General features: G+C 39.2%; 1 protein-coding gene across 11 annotated transcripts in view; it reads left to right on the top strand.

The window, feature by feature from the left end:
• RAP1GDS1 (Rap1 GTPase-GDP dissociation stimulator 1) overlaps positions 1 to 21,064 on the top strand; it is a 101,091-nt gene that overhangs the window by 43,860 nt on the left and 36,167 nt on the right. For 6 of the 11 annotated variants that reach the window (XM_055797280.1, XM_055797277.1, XM_055797281.1 and 3 more), the window contains exons 3-4: positions 9,928 to 10,050; positions 14,628 to 14,753. In XM_055797280.1, the coding sequence (XP_055653255.1) occupies positions 9,928 to 10,050; positions 14,628 to 14,753 (249 nt within the window). Of the gene's footprint in view, positions 1 to 9,927; positions 10,112 to 14,627; positions 14,754 to 21,064 lie in introns of those variants that run through there. The other 5 variants (XM_055797284.1, XM_055797278.1, XM_055797279.1 and 2 more) reach the window with 3 other exon arrangements.

The raw sequence follows: 21,064 nt of genomic DNA, 5'->3' as shown, positions 1-21,064 counted from the left end.
GGAGCATTTTCATATGGAGAGATTGTTTTGGTGAGTGAATGTAACAGTACAGCTTCCTACCTGCAACCCCTTACTGCTGATGCAGCTATACTGCCAAAAGCTACAAAAATAATAAAAGTCTGTTTTGTTGGTGACGTTACTTTCTGAGGGATGTAGTGTAAGGAATTGTAGCAAAGGAACATTTTGTAGCAGAGCCAGAAGTTCTAATTGAATTGGGCCAGCTCAGCAAATGAAGCTCATTGCAGTCCATTAAGTTTACCTGAGAAGACTTCTAGTCAAATCCCTTTCTGAAAGTCGGACATCCTGATGGATGTTTTGTAAGAGGGAGTATTTGCTCAAATACTGTGTTAGAGAGTGTTCCTTCTTTTTGCTGAAGTAAGATATTTGTTACATCTTGGCTCAGGAAGCTGTTGCCTTTTCATGGCACTGTATACACATAATCCAGAGAAGTTTCATCGTAAGTGATATATATAATATATTATTACAGTATACCTATTTAATTGGAACATACTAAATCAAGGTGACTGCTTTTTATTGGACTGCCTCCCAGTAAACTGGCATACCCTAATGATACTGAATGGTAATCACTGCTGCTTAGTGGGATTACATTTTACATAAATTCCTCTTAATAGTGATGTATTTAGCTAGTGCCAGATAGTTAAATGATGTTTATCCAAGTGTTAACTTCCAAGTGCTATTCATTGAATACACAATGTACCAAATAAAGATTATATATTATATATATTTTTCTTCGCAGAAGGCATCAGTGAATAGCAGTTCCAGATAATAGAATTGACAAATTTCTTTTTAGACTGTGTTTCTGAAATGCAATACAGAAGCGAAGGAAAAAGCTTGGTTTTTACAAAAAGTTGTAGTTAGAGATCATGTAAGTCACAATTTCATGTCTGAAATTTCATTCTTAGTTTTGTCTCTGTCCCTTATGACTTACGATTAGCTTTTCCTTAAGCTAATTTGGCAACAAAACTTTGTAAAAATATCAGTACCTAAAAAATTCCTTTGTATGTAGATGTACTCTTCCAATAAGCATTGGGCAGAATTTTACAGCAGGCATTAGAGCTTGCTTGAGAACACTCTTAAGAGATTGCTTAAAAGGAATACAAAGCACTTCCTGCATATATAATTTGCCGCTTTCAAATCTGATTTGTTTTTTAAACTAAATTGAAATTGGAAAAAGGATTTTACACTATGAGTCTAGTATTTCTCTTATGCAGATTGAAAAACCGAAGCATGAGGATACTTAAGGCTTTACCCAGGGTCTTTGTAGTAAGTCCAGTTAGTACAAGTAACAGAGCAGGCAGATTAAAATGTCCACATAGGCCAAGTATAAAACATGAAGATGCTAGTGGATAACATTTCTACTAAGATGCTAGACAATGAACTTGGCAGCTGAGGCGCTAATATCAAACTTTCACCAACTGTGCTACTGAAGTGGTTACCTCCTGCAGAGGGTAAGTCAGAAGGAGGGAGCGGGGAAACTAACAGCTCAGATAAATCCACCAAACTATGTGTCAGGGCTCTAAACTAGATTGAGTTCAGGAACTCAGGGGTTCTGAGCTGCCTAACTTTAATGTTCTGCCTTGTGCTGTGACATATCCGTGGAAGTATTGATGTGCATACATCTTCATTGAAGGCAAAGCTGTCATGTATTTTTATTAAATTACTTCATTGGTACCTGCAGCAGGCTATTCAAGGGGTGGGTCTCATCCTGAATTTCCTTTCCTCTTAGGATACAGCTTTTTGAGAATTTAATCAGTAGGAATCATGCAGCTACTTGCTTGATGAATCTCTCTCCATCTGTCCTTCCTTCCTTGTTAGAGCTGAGATTTTAATTACAAACATCTGTGCACTTTCTCTGTTTCGTCATCAAAAATAGGAATTGAATGTCCCTGTTGCTGCTGGCAAAGACAGAACAGAGCAAACACCATGATGGAAACATTTGCACAGCTAAGGGAGAATCTCTCCCCCTGCCTCCTTGGGGTCTAGTTAGAAGGGTAGGTGAGCAAGCAGATTGTATTTTTGGGGGCTTCTCCATGTAAGGAGGAGCATAACAAAAGGAAGTTATATTTATACATGTATTTCTATGTATAAATTATTACTAGAGGATTTTTTCCCCCTGTAAAAACAACTCTATAGTTGGAACAGTCTTTTTGGCTAAGGTATGTTAAGCAAAAGCCTCCTTATCAGTGGTGTATTCTTTATTACATGAGAGCACATAGATTGTTTCACTGAAGTTCTTTACAACCCACTTTTTGTGCTCTTGTAGTCAGACTAAAACCTCCATTTTGTGGTTTGGAAAATACAGTAGGAGGCTATGGAGAGAGAGAGAGAGAGAGCGAGCGAGAGCTTGAGGGGGCCATATATGGAGAGAGAGAGAGCATTAATACTTACTCTTGGTCACGTAAACCTTTTTTACTGTGGTGGTTAGGAAAATGTGCCAGTTAAAAAGATATCCCTCGCTCCCTTCATTCTCCTCCCTTTTGCCTTCTGAAAGAGCAGGTGGGAAGTTCCTTTCATAATACACATGGCATATCGTTATTTATTCATGTGTTCATCTTTCTTTTTCTGATGAAAGTACATGTAGGAGGAACATTATAAATCCAAGGTAATTTTCTACAGTAGCTACAGGAGGCTTATAAAACATTTTTGCAGCTAGAAATACATGCATTTTTCAAAAAAGTGTATTGCAAACACAGCTGGCTTAATAAAGAGGACACACAAAGCTGCTCACTTACAGTTCTGTGGCGTGCCTCATTTCTCATGTAAAGCTCCACAACATGGGAATTATTGCAGTGCTAGCCTTCACTACTGTTGAGTTACATCTAATAGTGTCACTTAAACTTAATGTTCATAGAGAACAGGAACGGTGAACCTATAGCTTCCTTCTGCTGGCAAGGACAAAGTAGTAGTGCTTCTGAAAGGTATGCTTTGCCTTGCCTTGCCTTCCCCGTCCTTGCCTTTTCTTTCACTTGAAGGTGGATGAAATGATGCAGAGAGGAGAAAAGAGTGAATAGAGAGGAGTGAAATTTCACAGGAAATAGAGCTCAGAGGGAAGAGAGTGTAGAATTTAATTTGAGACATTCATTGGATTTTTTTCCTATAGTGATTTCTGCTACTTAATTAAGCAGTCTCATAGCCACGGTGCTCAGCTCTCCAGCTCTGATCTATGGCATTAAAGAATTTCCTGCCCACACCCTTTATTATTCTGACTTCAGGCGCTGCAAAAAACATGAGAAGCAAGGATATTGATATTTTAATCATCCGGCTATGACGTTAATAAGATTTTGGCACTATGTGATATAACATACCCTTTGTCTTGATATCTAGTGATACAAAGAGACATCTAGAGCTGCAGGTTTAACCTTAGAGGTTTTTGCCCCAGTTGTGCTGCCATGGCACATCACTGTATTATATTGTGTGCAAAAGGGCTGTTTCTAAAGCAGCAGTTACAGTCCTACAGTGTCTTTGCTTTAAGATAGAGGGCAGCAGGTGCTCTACAGGTGGGTTGGTGCATGCAGTCTGAAAATCAGGCTTTAAAAGGAAGCATTTGAAATCTGGACATCACACATAGCAAAAGGATTTTGAGGTATAGCACCCTAACGTCAGACTACCTAGGTTGTTAGGTTTCCTTAAGAGACAAGTTGAACAGATTTGAAAGGGCGTGCAATTCTGCTAAAGGAGTTAAAATGATAAGGCATAAGCCAGCTTTTTAACGTGTGATTAACATTGGCTATAATTTCCCTTTTCTCCATTATAGAAAGCATGGAAAGAGATTATATGGTCGGGATTTTGCCAAGATCTTTCTTGCTTTTAGAGAAATGTTTGGTTTTACTTGCTCCAACTGCAATTGACAATACATTGAAATAGTGATTCAAAAGATTACAAATGAAATTATTTTGAAAACTTATTTAGGCTCTAGTAATTTACTAGGGTGCCCAGAATGAAACTAGCATGCAGCAGATTCATGTCCTTAACAGACAATACCCCTTTTGTGCATACACATGCAGATAGGAAGCCAGGCAGGCCTTCTCCAGCCTCCAAAGAGAACAAATACAGGCAAAAATTGAGGGTTGTCTGTGATAAAGCCATTAGCAATTTTTTCCCTTCGTTTCTGTCCCTGTCTGTGTCCCATTGCCTTTTATGCATTTATACAGCACTTGTGTTATAGAAGCTGAGCGAAAAAGAGGCAGAGGTGCATGGGCCCCAGCGGATGGGCAGTCTAAATCCATGCTTTCTAAAGGCCCTGCCCTAAGAACCATCAACCATGCCACTCTCTAGTTATAAGTCTGGCTTGATTTAGGGCAGTTATTTGCTTTTCAATCGCAGCTGCAGTCCCCTCCTATCGCAGTTTTTGCCTTCAGTGCTCACTGCAGAACAGGGTCTAGAACTGCACACGACATGTGCGCAGTCACACACCAGACTCGTAGCTCATGTTTTGCAAGTATCTAGAAAGTAATTGTTCCATTTGGGCACTTCTAAGAAACATGAACTGCTTATATACCTACAGCTGTGCTGAAATAATCTTCAAAAGCTCCAACTTGGTATTTTTTTCTACAGCTATGTATTTCTGAGAATCAAGGAGGATGGGGAGAGGGGCTCCAGGCCCCTGAGCAGTGGGAAGTGGTGAGACACCAAGAACGACAGCTCTGACTCAGCGTGGGCATGGTCAGGAGTGAAGGTGCCCGGACCCCTGCACATACCAAAGCATCCCCTGGGAATGTGGCGAGCAGAGACAGGGCACCTGGGGGGGGCACCACCCCCCTACCAGCTCAAAGAGGCGAGCTCCAATAGTGGTCATTGTCCCCCCAGAAGGAACCTAGCTATGGTTTCCACCTGGCCAAAAGCCAGTGCTGGAAGGCATGTGGCGGCCGAGATGGAGCTCCCTTGTAAACATGCAGCTGTTCAGGTCCTGGGCTGCAGGGGAGAGCCTGAGCCTGTTGCTGGTACCAGAGGGCAGCAGAGATGACAGCTGTGTGAGGTATGACCAGGTGGATGATCTGCTCAGCCTGGTGGCAGAGCTGAAAGGGGAAGCATGGGCAACAAGGAGGAGGAGCTGGAAGCCATCGTGCAGCAGCAAGACTGACATAATCACCATCATGGAAACATGGCAGGATAACTTGCATGACTGGAGTGCTGCAGTGGATGAGTATAAACTCTTCAAAAGGGATAGACAAGGAAGGAGAGATGGTGGGGAAGCTTTGTAGGTCAGGGAGTGTTTCAACTGCCTAGAGCTGAATGATGGTGACAGTAGGGTTGAGTGTTTGTGGGTAAGAATCAGAGGGAGGGCCAACAAGGCGGGTATCCTGGTGGGAGTCTGTTATAGACCACCCAGCCGGGATGAAGAGACAGATGAAACGTTCTACAAGCATCTGGGAGAAGTCTCAAGATCACTAGCCCTTGTTCTCATGGGGGACTTCCACCTACCAGGTGTCTGCTGGAAATATGACACAGCCAAGAGGAAACAGTCCAGGAGGTTCCTGAAAAGTGTGGAAGAACTGCCTGACACAGCTGGTCAGTGAGCCAGCCAGGGGAGATGTCCCGTTGTGGTGGGTTGACCTTGGCTGGATGCCAGGTGCCCACCAAGCCACTCTATCACTCCCCTTCTCAGCAGAAGGGAGCAGCAGCAGGCCATCCCCATGTGCCAAAAGATGAGCTGGCAGGGAAGAAGACCAACCTGGCTGAACAAAGAGCTTTGGCTGAAACTCAGGGAAAAAAAGGAGAGTTTATGACCTTTGGAAGAAGGGGCAGGCAACTCTGGAGGGCTATAGGGATGTCACGAGGTTATGCAGGGCAAAGATTAGAGAGGTGAAAGCCCAGCTAGAACTCAGGCTGGCCACTGCTGTAACAGGTAACAAAAAATGCTTTTACAAATACATTAGAAACAAAAGAAGGGCCAAGGATAATCTGCAATCTTTGCTGGATGTGGTGGGGAACATTGCCACAAAGGATGAGGAAAAGGCTGAGGTACTCAGTGCTTTCTTTGCCTCACTTTTTAATAGCAAGACCTGCTTCCCTCTGGGTACTCAGCCCTGTGAGCTGGAAGACCGGGATGAGGAGCAGCAGAATGAAATCCCCACAGCCAGAGGAAGACAGTCAGTGACCTGCTGCTCCACTTAGACGTGCACAAGTCTATGGGGCTGGATGGGACCCACCTGAGGGTACTGAGGGAGCTGGCAGAAGAGTTCATGAAGCCACTCTCTTTGGACCAGGCTGCCCAAGGAGGTGGTGGCATCGCCATCCCTGGAGGTGTTTAGAAAACACATAGATGCAGTGCTTAGGGACATGGTTTATTGATGGACTTGGCAGTCCCAGCTTAATGGTTGGACTTGGTGATCTCAGAGGTCTTTTCCAGCCTGAATACTTCCATGATTTTTGGAATACTACCTGAATTTTGGTTTGGACTTCCAAGTTTCCACAGGGCAGTCCTGTGCATCATCTGCCTGTTAAGCCCTCCTCCTTTAAAAGAATATAAAAAATACTGAGAAAAAATGCTAGATTTAACAAGGAAATTTTAGGTTTATATATAAGGAGTCTCGGTCCAATTAAAACACCTTTCCTTGTGTAAGCATTTCAAAAGCCCACCAAAAAGATTGATTTGTCTGTAACTGAAATGTCTGCCAATTACATATGACTAAAGAAATTAATTTGTATATTTCAGCACATATCCCCCCCACCTTCTTTATTAGAATGTTAATGTGATGAATACATAATCCCAGAAAAAAAATATTATTTATTCTGCAGATACAAAGCAAGAACATTTAGAGTAATGTGCATGAGGATGTAACAGCAATTTTATTGGCACATTCCCTTAGGATGCCTTATATGGAGGATGTACTATAAACTACCTGCAAGGATTTAGTGGCATACAGTCATATCTCTATTTTGACACCAAATTAATTTGTATATTACACCAAGTGTAAATTGTAGATGTTCTGCAGAGGAAGAGCAGGGCTTAGGTAGACTTGTAGTAGACAAGCTGAAGCACTCCATGGCATTTTTTACATCCAAGGCAATTACTAATAAAAAAAACCTCGGAGAGCACTGTGGGTGGCATAGGTAGTAGCTATTCTTCTGCTTGATGCCGGAGTAATGTGCTTTTCCCCACAGTTATGCACTCAGTCTGGGTAGTGGAGGTAGTAGTGGTGTCCCTGCCCAGTGATAGAGAAACACTCACTGCCAGTCAGATTAATCAGTCTTCCCCCTTTTGTGACTAGCAAAGGTTTGTTGTTGGTACTTAGCCTGGGTAACAAGAACCAGTGAGATGTTGGTTTGAAGGAGAGTGTATATGCAGGTGTGCCTCCTGTACTGCCTGAGTAGGAAAAAAGGCAATGCTCTGTTTTCATCTATGTGATTCCAGCAAGGTGATTACCCAGTTTCTGACAGGTCTGTTAAACGCTGTGCAAAAGTGACCTTATGGTCACTCGCATATCTTAATAAAATAAATCAGTGCATATCTGCTACACAATTGACCTGGAGAAGCATTTAATTTTATTTTCCCCACTTCTTGCAGAATGTATTTTGTTCTACTTATGCAATTTATGCTTTGCACAGTAATGCATAGTCCTTCAAACTACAGATCATAAAAATAAGACTAGATACTGTATAACTCAGCAGCATGTCAGGAGAAAATGCTTTAATGCCTTCTGCCTACTATTACAGGTTCAGAGATATCTACATTTTCAATTTTGAATTCTATACTTTCAGTTTTGAACTGAAGGGAGAAGGAGGATCTCTTCTTTAATAGACAGCTAAGATGTCTGGACCAGTCTTTAGTTCTGATATGATTTTCTCTGAATTCAAACCTTTCTTCCATCTGCGTATATCCATGGGAGAATATATCTACTAAGTGTATGCTATATGTCAGAACTTATAAAATATTCCAAAGAAGCCATAATATCACTGAGATATCACTTAATATCACATTATATTACTGAGAGGGTTTCTCAGTGCATTTGAAAAATTGCAGTTAACTAGATTGCAAACAGGTTAAAAATAATCAGCACATATATTATGCATGATATATTGAAATTAATCTTTTTTTGATACCTGATCTATTTGTCATCAGATGTCATCACTGATACATTGTAGATGAATAGTCCTAGCCAAAGACCAACATCCCGAGATGGAACTGAATACAGAAATACAGAGACATAGCTGCAATCCAGACTTGAAGTTCTCTCCTTTTAGTCCATTTTCTGTAGCCTAGATGTCACTGGCTCCTGGCCACTGAAGCATGTAGATACTGTATATGAGCCATGAAACCCATGTGAGTTACCTCTGCCAGGCTTGTGCTGACTTCTGTTCAGGGTCAGCTCATGGAGATCTCTCCTGCACTTGGAGGCAGGAGGGCTTGTCCTGGAGCTGACACAAGTGAAAAATCAGTTGCAGCCCTGAGAATGGGCAAAGGGAGGAGGAGGGAGGAGGTGGTGAGCCCAGTGACATGTTACCAATTCACAGGGAAAGCACAGCTAAAGAGTGGTTGGAAACTTGCTCTATAAGACTAGCTAGTTGTGGTGCATAAAATATGCATTTACTTGATTAGGGTAAAACTGGAGAATGTTGTCTTGAAAAAAAAATATTGGATTAGTTTAAGGCTCTCCTTTCCTGTTCAAAAGTATATAATATCTTGCAGATTTGAAAGATACTATATAAACCCAAAATCCACTGATTACTGCTGTTGCTGCTGAGCCTGACTGTGTCAATAGCTCTTATACCAGAGTAAGGGCGCTTCTAAGAAACTGCAGATAGTGGTGGTCAGAGGCCTGTCTTTTCAGCTCTGAAATGTCTACATCCGTTTCTTACCATTACTGGCAAGCTCTAGCAATTTTTTTTAATTTTAACTGGCACTTACTGTAAAGCTTTTAAGTGATATGAGGGGGTTTGTGCATGATATAGTGCTTAAAAATGCCCCTGTCAACCAACAGAGTTGCATTCAGATGGATTTGGTTTGCTTTGCAAAAGTCATCAATTAGAGCATCTCAAAGCCATCTTTGGAGAATGCAAGTAACTTCCATGACGATTGGCTTAAGGAGTCTTGCTGCTTTCTAAAGTGATAGCTGCCATCTAATCATACTGTGTGTCACACTAATATTCATCTCAAATATGATGTTATTTGAAAGCATTAGCAAAATACATTTTAGCATCAAGTACCTTATCTTTAATTGCAGTTGAATCAATGTTAATTTTCAGTTTGTAACAGAGCTGTTGGCCAGCAATGCTACGTGGGGCCCTGTTATGGAGCAGCTGCACAATTTGTCCATACTACAGGCAGAAGGAGGAAAGGTTTTGTCCCAAATCTTTGATCTCTACTACAAGAAACTCAGTGTTATTTTTCCCTTTCCCTTCTACTGAGACTATACTGGAACTACTATAGTTTAGCAGAGTAACGCAGAAGGTACTCGAGCTGAGTGTAAGTGGAGTCTAGACTAGGATCTGCATGGCTCACCCTCTTCTCCAGTTTCTGACTCCTACACTGCATTAAGCTGTGCCCTCAGCTGTAAAGTCTTCCTCTGTCATTCCTTGAACGTTTCAAATAATTATAGAGTACCATTCCTTGATTTTTACATAGTACTTTAGGCTGCTGCGTATCATTCTGTGACCTTTAGTCTTTCTACCAGTCTCTCCAATAGTTTCCTTATGTATGCATGAGTATGTGTCTGTATTTGTTTATATATAACGCAGAGTCACCTTGCAAAGATCAGGAAGATTAGGAATAGCAAAGTATTAAGTTTTATGAGCACATCATATAAAATAAATATGATCACTGAAACAGCAGTTAGCTTTTGATGTGGGAAAATAATTACTTTAATAATTACCTTTGAGAAGACTTCGCTTCCCTTCTGCTTTTCTTTCTTTTCTTCCTCAAAGCAAGCTGATGCATAAGTCATTTTTGTGTAATGTGTTTTTCAGATATGGAGACAAGTGAAAAAATCCAGAAAAGTGGAGTTCTTCAGGTGTTCGCAAGTCTGTTGACGCCACAATCTTCCTGCACAGCAAAAGTAGCTAACATCATAGCAGAAGTAGCCAGAAATGGTGAGGTTTTCTACAAGAACTTTTCTGCTGGAACATCTTCAGTTTTTCACCTCACTTGTCAGTATGTTTTACTTCATTTATGTTTTCATTTTGTAGATTAGACACTTTTCATATCCCTCTCTTTCACTCTTTTTGTTTTGTCAAATTTTATTTCTCTGCTTTTTAATATAATCAAAACAGCGTTTGGCTGCTGGATTTTTTTAGTCCTTACTTTCATGCTATTTAGTTTTTAACACAATAGTATAATTTATTGGGCAGAAATAGCATGCACCTGGCTTTATGAAATGCATATAGAAAAAAAAGATGTGCATAATTTGTGCATCCAGTTATACATAGTGCACACAGTTACAACAGTAGTATGTGTAGAGATGGTTAAAGGATAGTAGATCATTTCTTTGGTCTGAGATTTATGATGACATTATTATCATTATGAAGCCTTTGATACCACATGGAAATCAGTTACTGCTATCAAAAGAGCATTATATGTGTTAGAGCAAGAGCCCAAGATCCATTTTGGTATGTATTACATACATACAGTCATATAATATATGAGATGATCTACAACTGTTTAGATTTTTTTTTTTCTTTAGGAGAATTATCTTAAAGCTCACCCAATCTTCTGTATACCTTGAGCTCAAATAAATGGTGTCGTATCTGCAGGCAGGCGCTACTGTCAGACCCTGTGACACTGGGGTAGAGGAGGTTTGTGGCTGACACTTCTCACTCCTTGACTTGCTGCTTTCCCAGCCAGAGAGGCACAGGTTGCATTTTGCACTTTCCTTTCTCAGACACGAACCAGAGAAAAGTAGGATGCCTCTTAACTGCTGTCTACATGCAGGCCTGGCAGCTGTATCTCTCTCCCTCTGTAAACTCTTTGGAATCACAGTATTACAGCTTCTTACTGATAGCCCATGTGACCTCCTCTACCCAATTCACTGATTTTGAGACAATGTATATATGGATATTCAGAAACAATTATCAACAAGAAGACATATGTATGTTTATATATATATATATATATATATGATTAGGTTTTAAGTTTTAAAATTATTTAATAAATAGTAAAAAGTGTAAACATAGAAATTTAAGCTTACAGATGTTTCAGAATAAGATTCATGCAACTATCACATGCTAATAATAACACTCATAATAAGTATATTTAGAATATTGCAGTCAACTGTGTATCCTCATAGTTAGTCCTTTTAGCTCCTACCTCAGAATGGGGAAAGTTAAGAATAAAACCAATGTTCACAATTAACTGATTACTATCCATTGTTTCCTGCCAGATTCTCTTACAGAGCATTTTAGCCAGTATCTTTCAAATCTGAATTAATACACAAAATCTCTGAATAGTTTCTCATGTACCCTTTTCCTTGCCAGCTTTTAAATTGTTGTTATGAGTACACTCTTCAGAGTGTACTTTGAAAGCATTTTACCTGGTTCATCATACAAAATAGCTTTTGTCTTTTTCTTACAGTTATTAGCAGGTATAACTGGGACCTCTGGCAGGTAAGGTTAAAGTGAAGGTATTCAGAAATTATTTAAGGTGCCCAGTGCTTTCAAGACTGAGATGAGCTGGGTGTTCCTCTTCGGATTCTAACTGTTGAAATCATTGCTTAAGCAGGATACCAGGGAACACCTTATTTGAATTCTGTTCTTTTCTTTGTCCTCTTACGTAAGAATACAAATGCTCATGCTTATATTGCAGCTTTTTTCAACAAGCTTCAAAGGCACTTAGAGAAAGTTGTGTTATCAACATCCTACAGATAGTAGGCATTAAACCCTGGCAGTTGAACTGATTTCCCTATGGTCATGCCAGGCAGCCCTGGCAGAGCTGGTAGTAGTGCCTCTGACTCTGAATCTGGGCTTTACTGATAAAAGAACATCTTTTGCTTCCCCACTTCTTCGTGACCTTTCCTATTCCCCTCATCTGGTCCAACACACAGACACACACACAGAGACACGCACACACACATATACAGACATGTCACATCATATCCCTCTGCCTCAGTAGTTTTGTTACGTTTCATCTCCTCTGTTCCAGCTCTTTGTGCTCTTGCTCTGTTTCACCTTTCCAGTTCACATGACTTTTCCTCCTCCAAACGTGAACCTGTGTTAATCTCTCCCATTTTAAATATCCAAACACACAGATTTCCCCTTAGTCAGTCTTGTCTCTCTAGCTACAGCCATTTCCCTTTCTACTGTGGGCATACTGAAGGCTCAGATGTGCTTGCTACATGGGGTTTCTCTCCCCACTGTGGACCTTTTAAACCCTCTTCTGAGGTCTTCAGTGTCCTTTTCTTTGCCAAGTGTAGGAATGAGAACATCATCTTCATACTCTGTAATACCAAGTCACAATTACATTTCTCTTTTGAAGTCTTGTCCTCCTTTGGTTTGTATTACTCTGTCCTCAGTGGTTCTCCTCCTAACTTCTTAAGTGATTCTTCACTGTTTCCTTCAAAGGATCAGCTTCATTTCCCCCTTCCAGGTTAGTGGAAACCTTCTAAATGGTTCTTTTTCTTTCTTCTATTATTTCTGTGTAGTATCACCTTCAAACACAGTTGCAGTTACCACATTTTTGTTGCTGTCTCACAGATCTATTTTGCTATATATGGCATCATTTCTTTACTTGTTGTCCTTACACAACCTTGATAAATAAAAGTTTGTTCAGCATATTGCCTAATTATTTTGCTGCTGAATGGGAGACTGAAAGCTTCTGCTCATTCCAAATGGAGGAAGGGTTTCTCACTCCTTTTCACCACATGAGCAAGAACCTAAACATATGACAGAACAGACTGAGACCTCTCAGTCTCTTAGGAAAGATCAAGTTCTATTTCCTGTCACAGACTAGGAGAAAAAAAATATATCTAATTTTGATAATGTAGAAACTATGGTAAATTAGTGGATGTAAAAGAAAACGATGCAGGGAGAAGCTGAAGAACAGACGAGGTTTTATAGGCAATTAAGAGGAAAAAGCTGAACGGACAGAGGAAGGAACATAATACATTTAGTAAGTAAACATTGAGATGAAGATGAAAGTGGATGATAAAAAAATAGATAAAAAGTTACATGGACATGGCAAGACCAGTTTTAAAGAACAGATGTATCTGATATTTGCTCAGTTCATTACGATGGATACCATCACCATTTATCACAGTATAGCATCTGTCTACAATTTTAAGATGTTACATTATCTCAGGAAGGTGGGTCAGTTGTGGTGACTACTGTCTTCTGTTGGACCTGTGCAAGTGTATAGATATTGCTTATTCTGCTTCATCTACTTGTTGGTATATCAAAGTTTATCATCCTGTGAGAATTAGCTCTGTGACAATTATTTCTTTAGCTGAAATAACACTGCAAGATTAACTACAAAAGGTACAATATGTAGCTACAGAAACATCTAAGAACATTGTAATAGGTGCAACAAAGGGAGTATTTAAGAAGATATATTTGTACTTCAAGCATTGTATGAAATCTTTGAGTTATTGGCATGTTGATCCAGAATCAGAAAAACTTTCTTATCTCTTTTTATGGAAATTGGACACTGGTTCATTCTGTTTCATAAATGACTAAGTAACAGAAAGGTAAGCTGATTTTAGAAGATCCAACATAGTCTAGGATCAGGAAGAGATATAATTTGTGTTTACAACAAATGTATTGACCTTTTGCCTATTACAATGCTACATCTCTGAATGGTGCTCAGTAGTAAACTATTAAGTAACACTGTTGGTGTGTCAGGTGGTTGCTTCTGTAAATTTCCTTTGTAAAATGTGCAGCACAGTGCCTGTGTAACTGTAGCTCCTTATGGAGACCAGTCCTTTATCTCTCTGATACCAGGATAATTCTCTATCTATGACTTGCATGGATGTGAAATAATACTTTGGTTCTCTGTGACTGGGGGACATAGCAGGAAGGAAGGACAGAAAGGCAGAGAGCTTCCCAGTGGATGGATCCTCTAGCTTTCCTCCCATGGTGGGCATCAGTTAGACTGTGGAAAGGTACAGGCCTTTGGGCTCACCTAATCTCTCTTGTATTTCTCATTCTTTCTTTTTCTTTTCCTTTCCTTACCTTCCAAATAAAGAGCCTGTTACTTGGCATTAATTCTTTTTTTTTTTTTTTTTTAAAGCAAAAGCTTCTCGGGAGTTCTAATTAAGGGAATAGAGAGTAAAAAATGGTGCTCATTTTGGAATATGAATACTAGTCTTAAGTCATCTTTTGTGTTATTTAATAATTTTTAAGTTGAATTTGTTGGGGTGGAGAAAAAGATTGTGAATTCACTGTTCTTTTCAGCACTTCTTTATGATGCTAAAAACATGCTCAGTCTGAGCTATGCTAAATTAGTTTCCATGGAAGTCAATTAAATACTCTTAATTCCTTCTAAATTAACGAATAATGGAAAGAAGATAAGCCCAAATCCTGACTTGGGCTTATTCTCTAGAAACTTGCATGAGAACTTACATTGTTTGTCCATGGATATGTTTATTCTCGCAAAAGGCCCAGATGCAATGCCAGTGTAACTAGAATGCATGAAACCGAAAACAGCCAGCTTGCTTTAATAGGCTTTGCATTATTTCCAGAATTTATGCGGAACCCATGTGTGGATGCTGGGTTGATCCCTCCTTTGGTGCAGCTGTTAAACTGCAAAGACCAGGAAGTATTGCTTCAAACAGGACGTGCCCTGGGCAATATATGCTACGATAGCCGTGAGTGTTGAAATATGCCATATTTTGCAATGCTCTTGTAGGAGGGAGGGAAATGCTTTAGGTGTTCTGTACATTCTGTACTAGGGGATGATTTTCCTTTTTTCTTGATTTTTATTTACCACATGACTTTTCTGATTGTATGGGGCAATTGAATGTCACATTTGCATTACACTTTTGTGACAGAGAGATTAAAACAACTGTTTCAATATTGTGATACGCTGGATATAAGAATAGAAAAAATTGTGATCCTGGGTTTGTTTTCTTTTAAACATAATGAGCTAGGTTTTCAAAGAGCAGGTATTATATACACAGAGGCCTGAAAGGTGTTTTTTTCTTCAAACAATGTCTCAGAAGGGAATGGAGTCAGAGGGGAATATTCATATTCTACCAGTCTCAAAGCAGTGCAGAGCTAAATATGTGGCTGAAATGATGTCTGACGTACGTTGCTGATTCTCAGAATCCTTTTGTGGCCAATCAGTTGCTTCAAGATTACATATTGGTAGTTTTGGTAGTCAGAAGTTATAGGGAAGGAAGGTTGGTGAGGGTTTTTTTTAGCCTTTTGTGGGCACAGTAAGTTTTGCACTGCCAAGTAATTGAGTTTTGAAATTAAATTGTGACTTCGCATGTTGATTACATGCATGGGTATTTCATTTGCAAAACCAAACAAATAGTCGTAGTGTTTTGAAAATGCCACTTCATTATCCCTTACTTTAAATATTTTGATAAAAAACAATAAATATGGTACAGAAGCAGAGACACCAGAAACATCTTTCTATGCACAGGAATTTAGAAGCCTATGGATGTCTGCAGATGGGAAGTCAGATGAAATTGTAAAAGCATTTTATTATCTTGAGATTTAGTGCCTTATTTCATATGGCAAGAAATTTTCTTTGTTCTGTGTTGCATTTACTAAAAGTTTTGTTGTTCTGAATACTGTCTGTTGAAAAAACTTTCTCCTTGCTACTTTTTCTCATCCTAGTTTGGAAATGTACATTTTGTATTGTTTTAAACTACTTTGCCTTTGACCTCAAGGAAATTGATCAGATTTTCCATGCTGGCATTTCCATTTACAGACTAACAACTGCTTGAGGATGTTAATGTATAATTCTTTCATTTAGGATCTTCTTTAAGGTGAGCAATCAACTGAACAGCTGCTTCCCCATGGAAACTTCAAGTAGAAGCTGTTGAGCTTTCTATAATGTAATTTGTTTACTATATTTTATTTCAGGGTCATATGTGATGTAAAGGTCACTCCCAGGTGGCACTGGTTTATTTCATATAAGTAAAATCTATATAACTATTCATGTCATTGTTGTTCAACCCAGATTCTTTTCATAAAATACAATAAAGACACACAAAAATGGCTTTGTAGTATCAGGTATTGTGGACTACTGCTGGCTTTTACAGTGCAGGATTTATTCAGTACAGAGAAGCTGTATTATGTGCCTTGTGTTGGTTGTCCTTCTGTGGAGCAAAGCTGGCACTGATAAAATCTACGGTAGGCAGTGATGTGTTCTGTATGCCATGTGTTGCCATGCTCCTGTGGGAGGGCAGTCATTACCTTCCCTGTCTATTCAGATAAGACTAATGAATAAAGTGTAATAAAATGTCACAAAAATCAAGATATTAGCATCTTGGATTTGAGTGGAAGAAGTTATTTACAGTGCTTATTTATTACATCTACCCTACCTGACTTTATTTTGTATGTTATCTTAATGTGTAATGATTATGTAGGTATGTATCCTATCCTAAATTCTTATCTAGGACAAATACTTTCAATATGATTATCACTATAAAATTTAATATATTTTCATGTATGACTATTATTTTTCCCTAACAAAGGGCTTTAAAGTATAACAAAGACAAGGTGTGGAGGCCAATAATTCTAATAAAAAAAATGTTATTATGTATTGATAGTCTTTTTTCTTTTCAGTTGACACAAACACAGGTGTTATCCTTCTGATAATTGAGACTCATATAGGGAACTTGAAATACATCAGTAACTATATTTTACCATATACATATGCTTTTTTTTTAACTTGTACTGTGTGTGTAATTATAACATGCAGTAATGAGGAAGGACTTTAAGTCCTAAATCAACGTTAGTTTGAAACTATGAAATCAATCCCATACTGAATGGGTCCTATTTATTGAAAGCCCCAATTATCTTGTATTTCATCCTAGCAAGCATGCATCACTTTTAGTGACAAGGAGTTAATCAGGTCTGTGTTTTTGAGAGAGGTCTGCATGGCACAGGACAAAAGTTGTGGGTCAAATGGCTTTTCTTCTAGAGAAGGCTGCTTAAAAGTGGCCTCGCAGAGGAGAAGGATTGCCTGAATTTTTTTCATGATCAAATGAAAATGGCAGGGGTTTCTCAGAGTTCACAAGTCCCAGAGTAGCTGCAGGAAGGCAAGACCATTTCCACGTAAGTTCCGGAAAGGCTACTCCTGGAACACCGCTGCTGTGGGAAACTTATTTCATGGCTAAGTCCCAGTGCTGGAAGAAGTTTAGTACCTTCCACAAGGTAAAAGGGGAATTACTTTCTGGCCAGAGACCTTACTGAATGATTCATCTCCTCACAGAAAACATGAAGTGAAAAGCTGTTGACTTACTGACAGATTTTCTTCTCTATTAAGTTTGAGGTATTGCATGCACAGTGTTATTGTCTGGGTGGTCGTCAGTGTTAGCCTCCTAAAATAATACTGAATCACTGAATCACTTCTTTGAGCAAGGAAGAAAATACAGAGAATTAAATGTATTTTGTAAACAGTTAAGGAGGAAAAAATAGGTCAAATTTATCCCAAGCAGCCTTGAGAGCATCCTTTTTAAAGTATTTATGTTGTGAAGAGATCTGCTTTATGTGAGTCTGAACGTCAAGAATACAGGCAAATATAATTGCAAAGCAAAGTAGAAGAAAGCTTTGTTAGTACTGATGAGGCTTCTAGCCTTCCTCTTGTTTGCAGAGATGAAAGAAACAATTGAGGCAGCCAAAAATATTTTAAGTCAGAAGCGATGAATTTAACTAATCACAGTATGCAGACTGTTCAATGCTGCCCTACAATTCAAGAACAGATACATTACTGCATGTTCCTGCACAGCCTGTAATTGTTATGCATGCTTTATCTAGTAAATGCTACACACACCTCGGCCCCCAAATATTCATCAAAGCAGAAAATGCAAAGCAAAGAAATGGAGATGTGATCTCTGCTCCTGTCCTTCCTGCTTTCTCCCCCACTGTATCTACAGACTGTACCAAATACAGCTACTTGTACTTCCATATCCCCAGACAATGGATTCCTCAGCCTCACTCAGGAACAGAATTTTGTCTGAACTATATTATTAGATGCAAAGCTCCTAGCCCACTCATTGCTTTTAACCACCAGATATGGGTTTTTGCTCATAATCAAAGCTAAATTCTTAAGCATTGTCCAGTCAGAGCATAAGACCTGTCCCTCTAGCTGCTTCACCACTCTCTATCCATGAATCAAACTATAGCTACTTTTCTACTGTCTTTCTTTCCAGTCCCCCTGCTGTTCTCCCCAGTGCTATTTCTTTAGTCAGTTTGTACAGATGTTATAGACGGATAGGGCATACCTCCAAAACCCTAAGTACCCCCTGCACCTTGGTTCCACGTACAACATGAAGCTCTTATCTCCATTGTCCGGGAAAGGTTATGTTTAACGTAACATGGTTCTTGCTATGAAAAGCAATGCCTTAAGTCACAGCAGAAATGGTTAATTATGCTGTAGGTAAAGCCTAAAAATTATTTCCTACCATCAGCTCTGCCAGTTGGGATATTAAGTTAAACACCATTATCCAATTTGCAGCTTGTGGTCACTTCATGAACAACCTGATGGCTAGTACATGCCCATGCCTCGGCTCTCTCTGCTGGCTTCTTTCCCAATAGGCTGGGAAGACTCTGATGACTTTAATCCTGTGGCAGATTGAGAGCTTGGGGGACAGGGAGACGGAGACCACAGTTTTCAGGTTAGGCCTGCCTTCTTGCAAGACCCACATGACAATGTAGGAAAAAGGCAAAACCTGTCTGTAGCCAGGTCTCTGACCTCCTTTGACAGCCGACACACCAATGCAGTTTGTATAGATGAAAGATCAGGCCAACCAGATCCATTTTAGTCAAGAATTTTAATGGAAGATGATACTGTATTAAAATAGTAGTGTTTTCTGAACAGATAATAGCCTCACGATATTTTTTATAATTGTTTGTGATGCACGTTCTGTCTTAATCTCAGTGATCTTTCCATAAGTAGTTTGTTAAACACTTCAGTTTTGAACTGATTGACAAACTGTTTTCTTGTGATTTATATAGCATTGAGCACGCTAGAAGCTACCATCATTATACTGTAAAAGTGATAATTAAAAGAGGAAGTGAAAAGCTAGGATATTTAGAGCCTGATTCAGTAGCCATACAGACTAGAGGGAGTCATTCTGATTGGCTTCAGATGAGATTAGATTAGACTCTTACCCATTAGAAAATAATTCCTTCTTGCTATTTGGAGCATCCGCATATTCTGAAAGCTATCAAAAGGAAATAAGCTCTCCATATATCTTGTAACAGAAATGAAAAATTTCCCATTCTGCCCTTGCATAATATTTATATTAATGGCAGTGCTTAGAGACCTCCTTGGGGAGTCTCAAAGCTACTCCTTTCTGCACCTGTCTACAACCTTGTTTCTCCATGAAGCCACCAGCCTGGGTACATGTTCTCACCAACCATACTTCATGATATAAACAGCTATAGAATTGGAAAGAAACTAAAAATGAGAACTCATTCTATAAAGGCTTTCCAGACAACTGCTTATCCAGCTTTTTCTGCAGGAAATTTACTGGATCCTTTTTTCATTTTCCAAGCTGTGTATTTCTTTGTTACCTACCCAGTCTTACTTGGGTTGATGGCAGAGCTCCTCTCTGAATTGCAGCAGTGTGGCCTTTCACATAGACCCAGATCTCTCTTGATCCCAGCCTTAACATCAGACCATGAACATTATACCACTTCTTGTTAGAAAGATCCTACACATGCTATAAATTCTCTATACTCAGTTGTCGATCCTGTAAGGATGTACAGACCTCTTGCAGAGATCTGCTAAGAAAGGCTAAATATAAAAACTACTCAATTGTAGAGTTACATCTCCTCTCAGGAGATGAGGCTAGTTTCAAGATCTAAAGCAGAAAACCAGACAGCTGAGAATTAAAGGTACTGGAAAGAAGTCAGATTCAGTTTTCTCCAAAAATGGCATAACCTTTTTCAGTACCATATGGAAAACCGGCAGAATCTTAGAACACAACTGGTGTTGATAATGGCACACTACTGGCTAATCATTTCTATGAAGGTCACCCTGATTCATGCAGCCAGGCAACATCTTACCACAGTCTCACTTTTCATTGCACCAGATCCTAGCAAATGCCACCTATTAAGCTGTTTCCCAAGCAATACCATGAGATTGAGACCAGAGGTTTTAACTTGTTGCTTGAAAAGTGATTGTTTAGAATGGCTTTCAGAGAACAAAAATTCTAGTTTTCAGTTGTACAGTAATAAATATTGTTTTACCTTTAGATCTGTCCTCTCCAAGACATATCAGTTCTAGAAAACTATAGCATTTTTAACCTAGAAATCCTTGATAATGCAGAATTTTTTCCCAAGCCTCTGCAGTACAAGTATTGCATCAGCTAGAAACTAAGCACACCATATGCATACCAACACATACTTCCACAGTAATATTTAGTACTTAGCAGCAGTTAATCATGAATGTACTTAGGAAGCTGTTAAACAATATTATTGTAATTTACTTATTTTAAGCTGGTCTAAATGGAATCAGAATGATGCGGAAATCTTCCTAGAGCATCAGAAAGAGCCAGGCAAGAGGTCATATGAAAAACCTGAATTCTCATTCTCAGGCTATTACTCTTTCTGAAATTTACATTCTAAATATTAACTCTACTGAAACAAGTGGCAAAATTCTCATGACTTAAGCCAGAACTTAACAGAAGGCCACACAGGGAAGAAAAAACCCCACAAAACCACCAAAACCAAATTGCCATAGATTTGCAACTTTAACCTTCTTTAAGATGAAGGTATAAGGCCTGATTTTCTGTTTGCTTTAAAGAGTAAAAGGTATGATAGGTTCTGCTTATTTTCTGCGGTGCAAATATTTTACCTCTTCCTGTTTTTTCCAGGAAGATTATTTGAATAAGCAGAATAAGTAGATCAGAATTCTGTCAGTACAGTTGCAAAATAAAAATCTAGAGAAACAAAGCAGATTTTTTTCTGATTCCTTACTTGCTGCTTCTCCAAT

The sequence above is a fragment of the Falco peregrinus genome, chromosome 2 (genome assembly GCF_023634155.1).
Source record: "Falco peregrinus isolate bFalPer1 chromosome 2, bFalPer1.pri, whole genome shotgun sequence".
Classification (NCBI taxonomy): Eukaryota; Metazoa; Chordata; class Aves; order Falconiformes; family Falconidae; genus Falco; species Falco peregrinus.
This window is presented reverse-complemented; position numbering and strand designations above follow the sequence as displayed.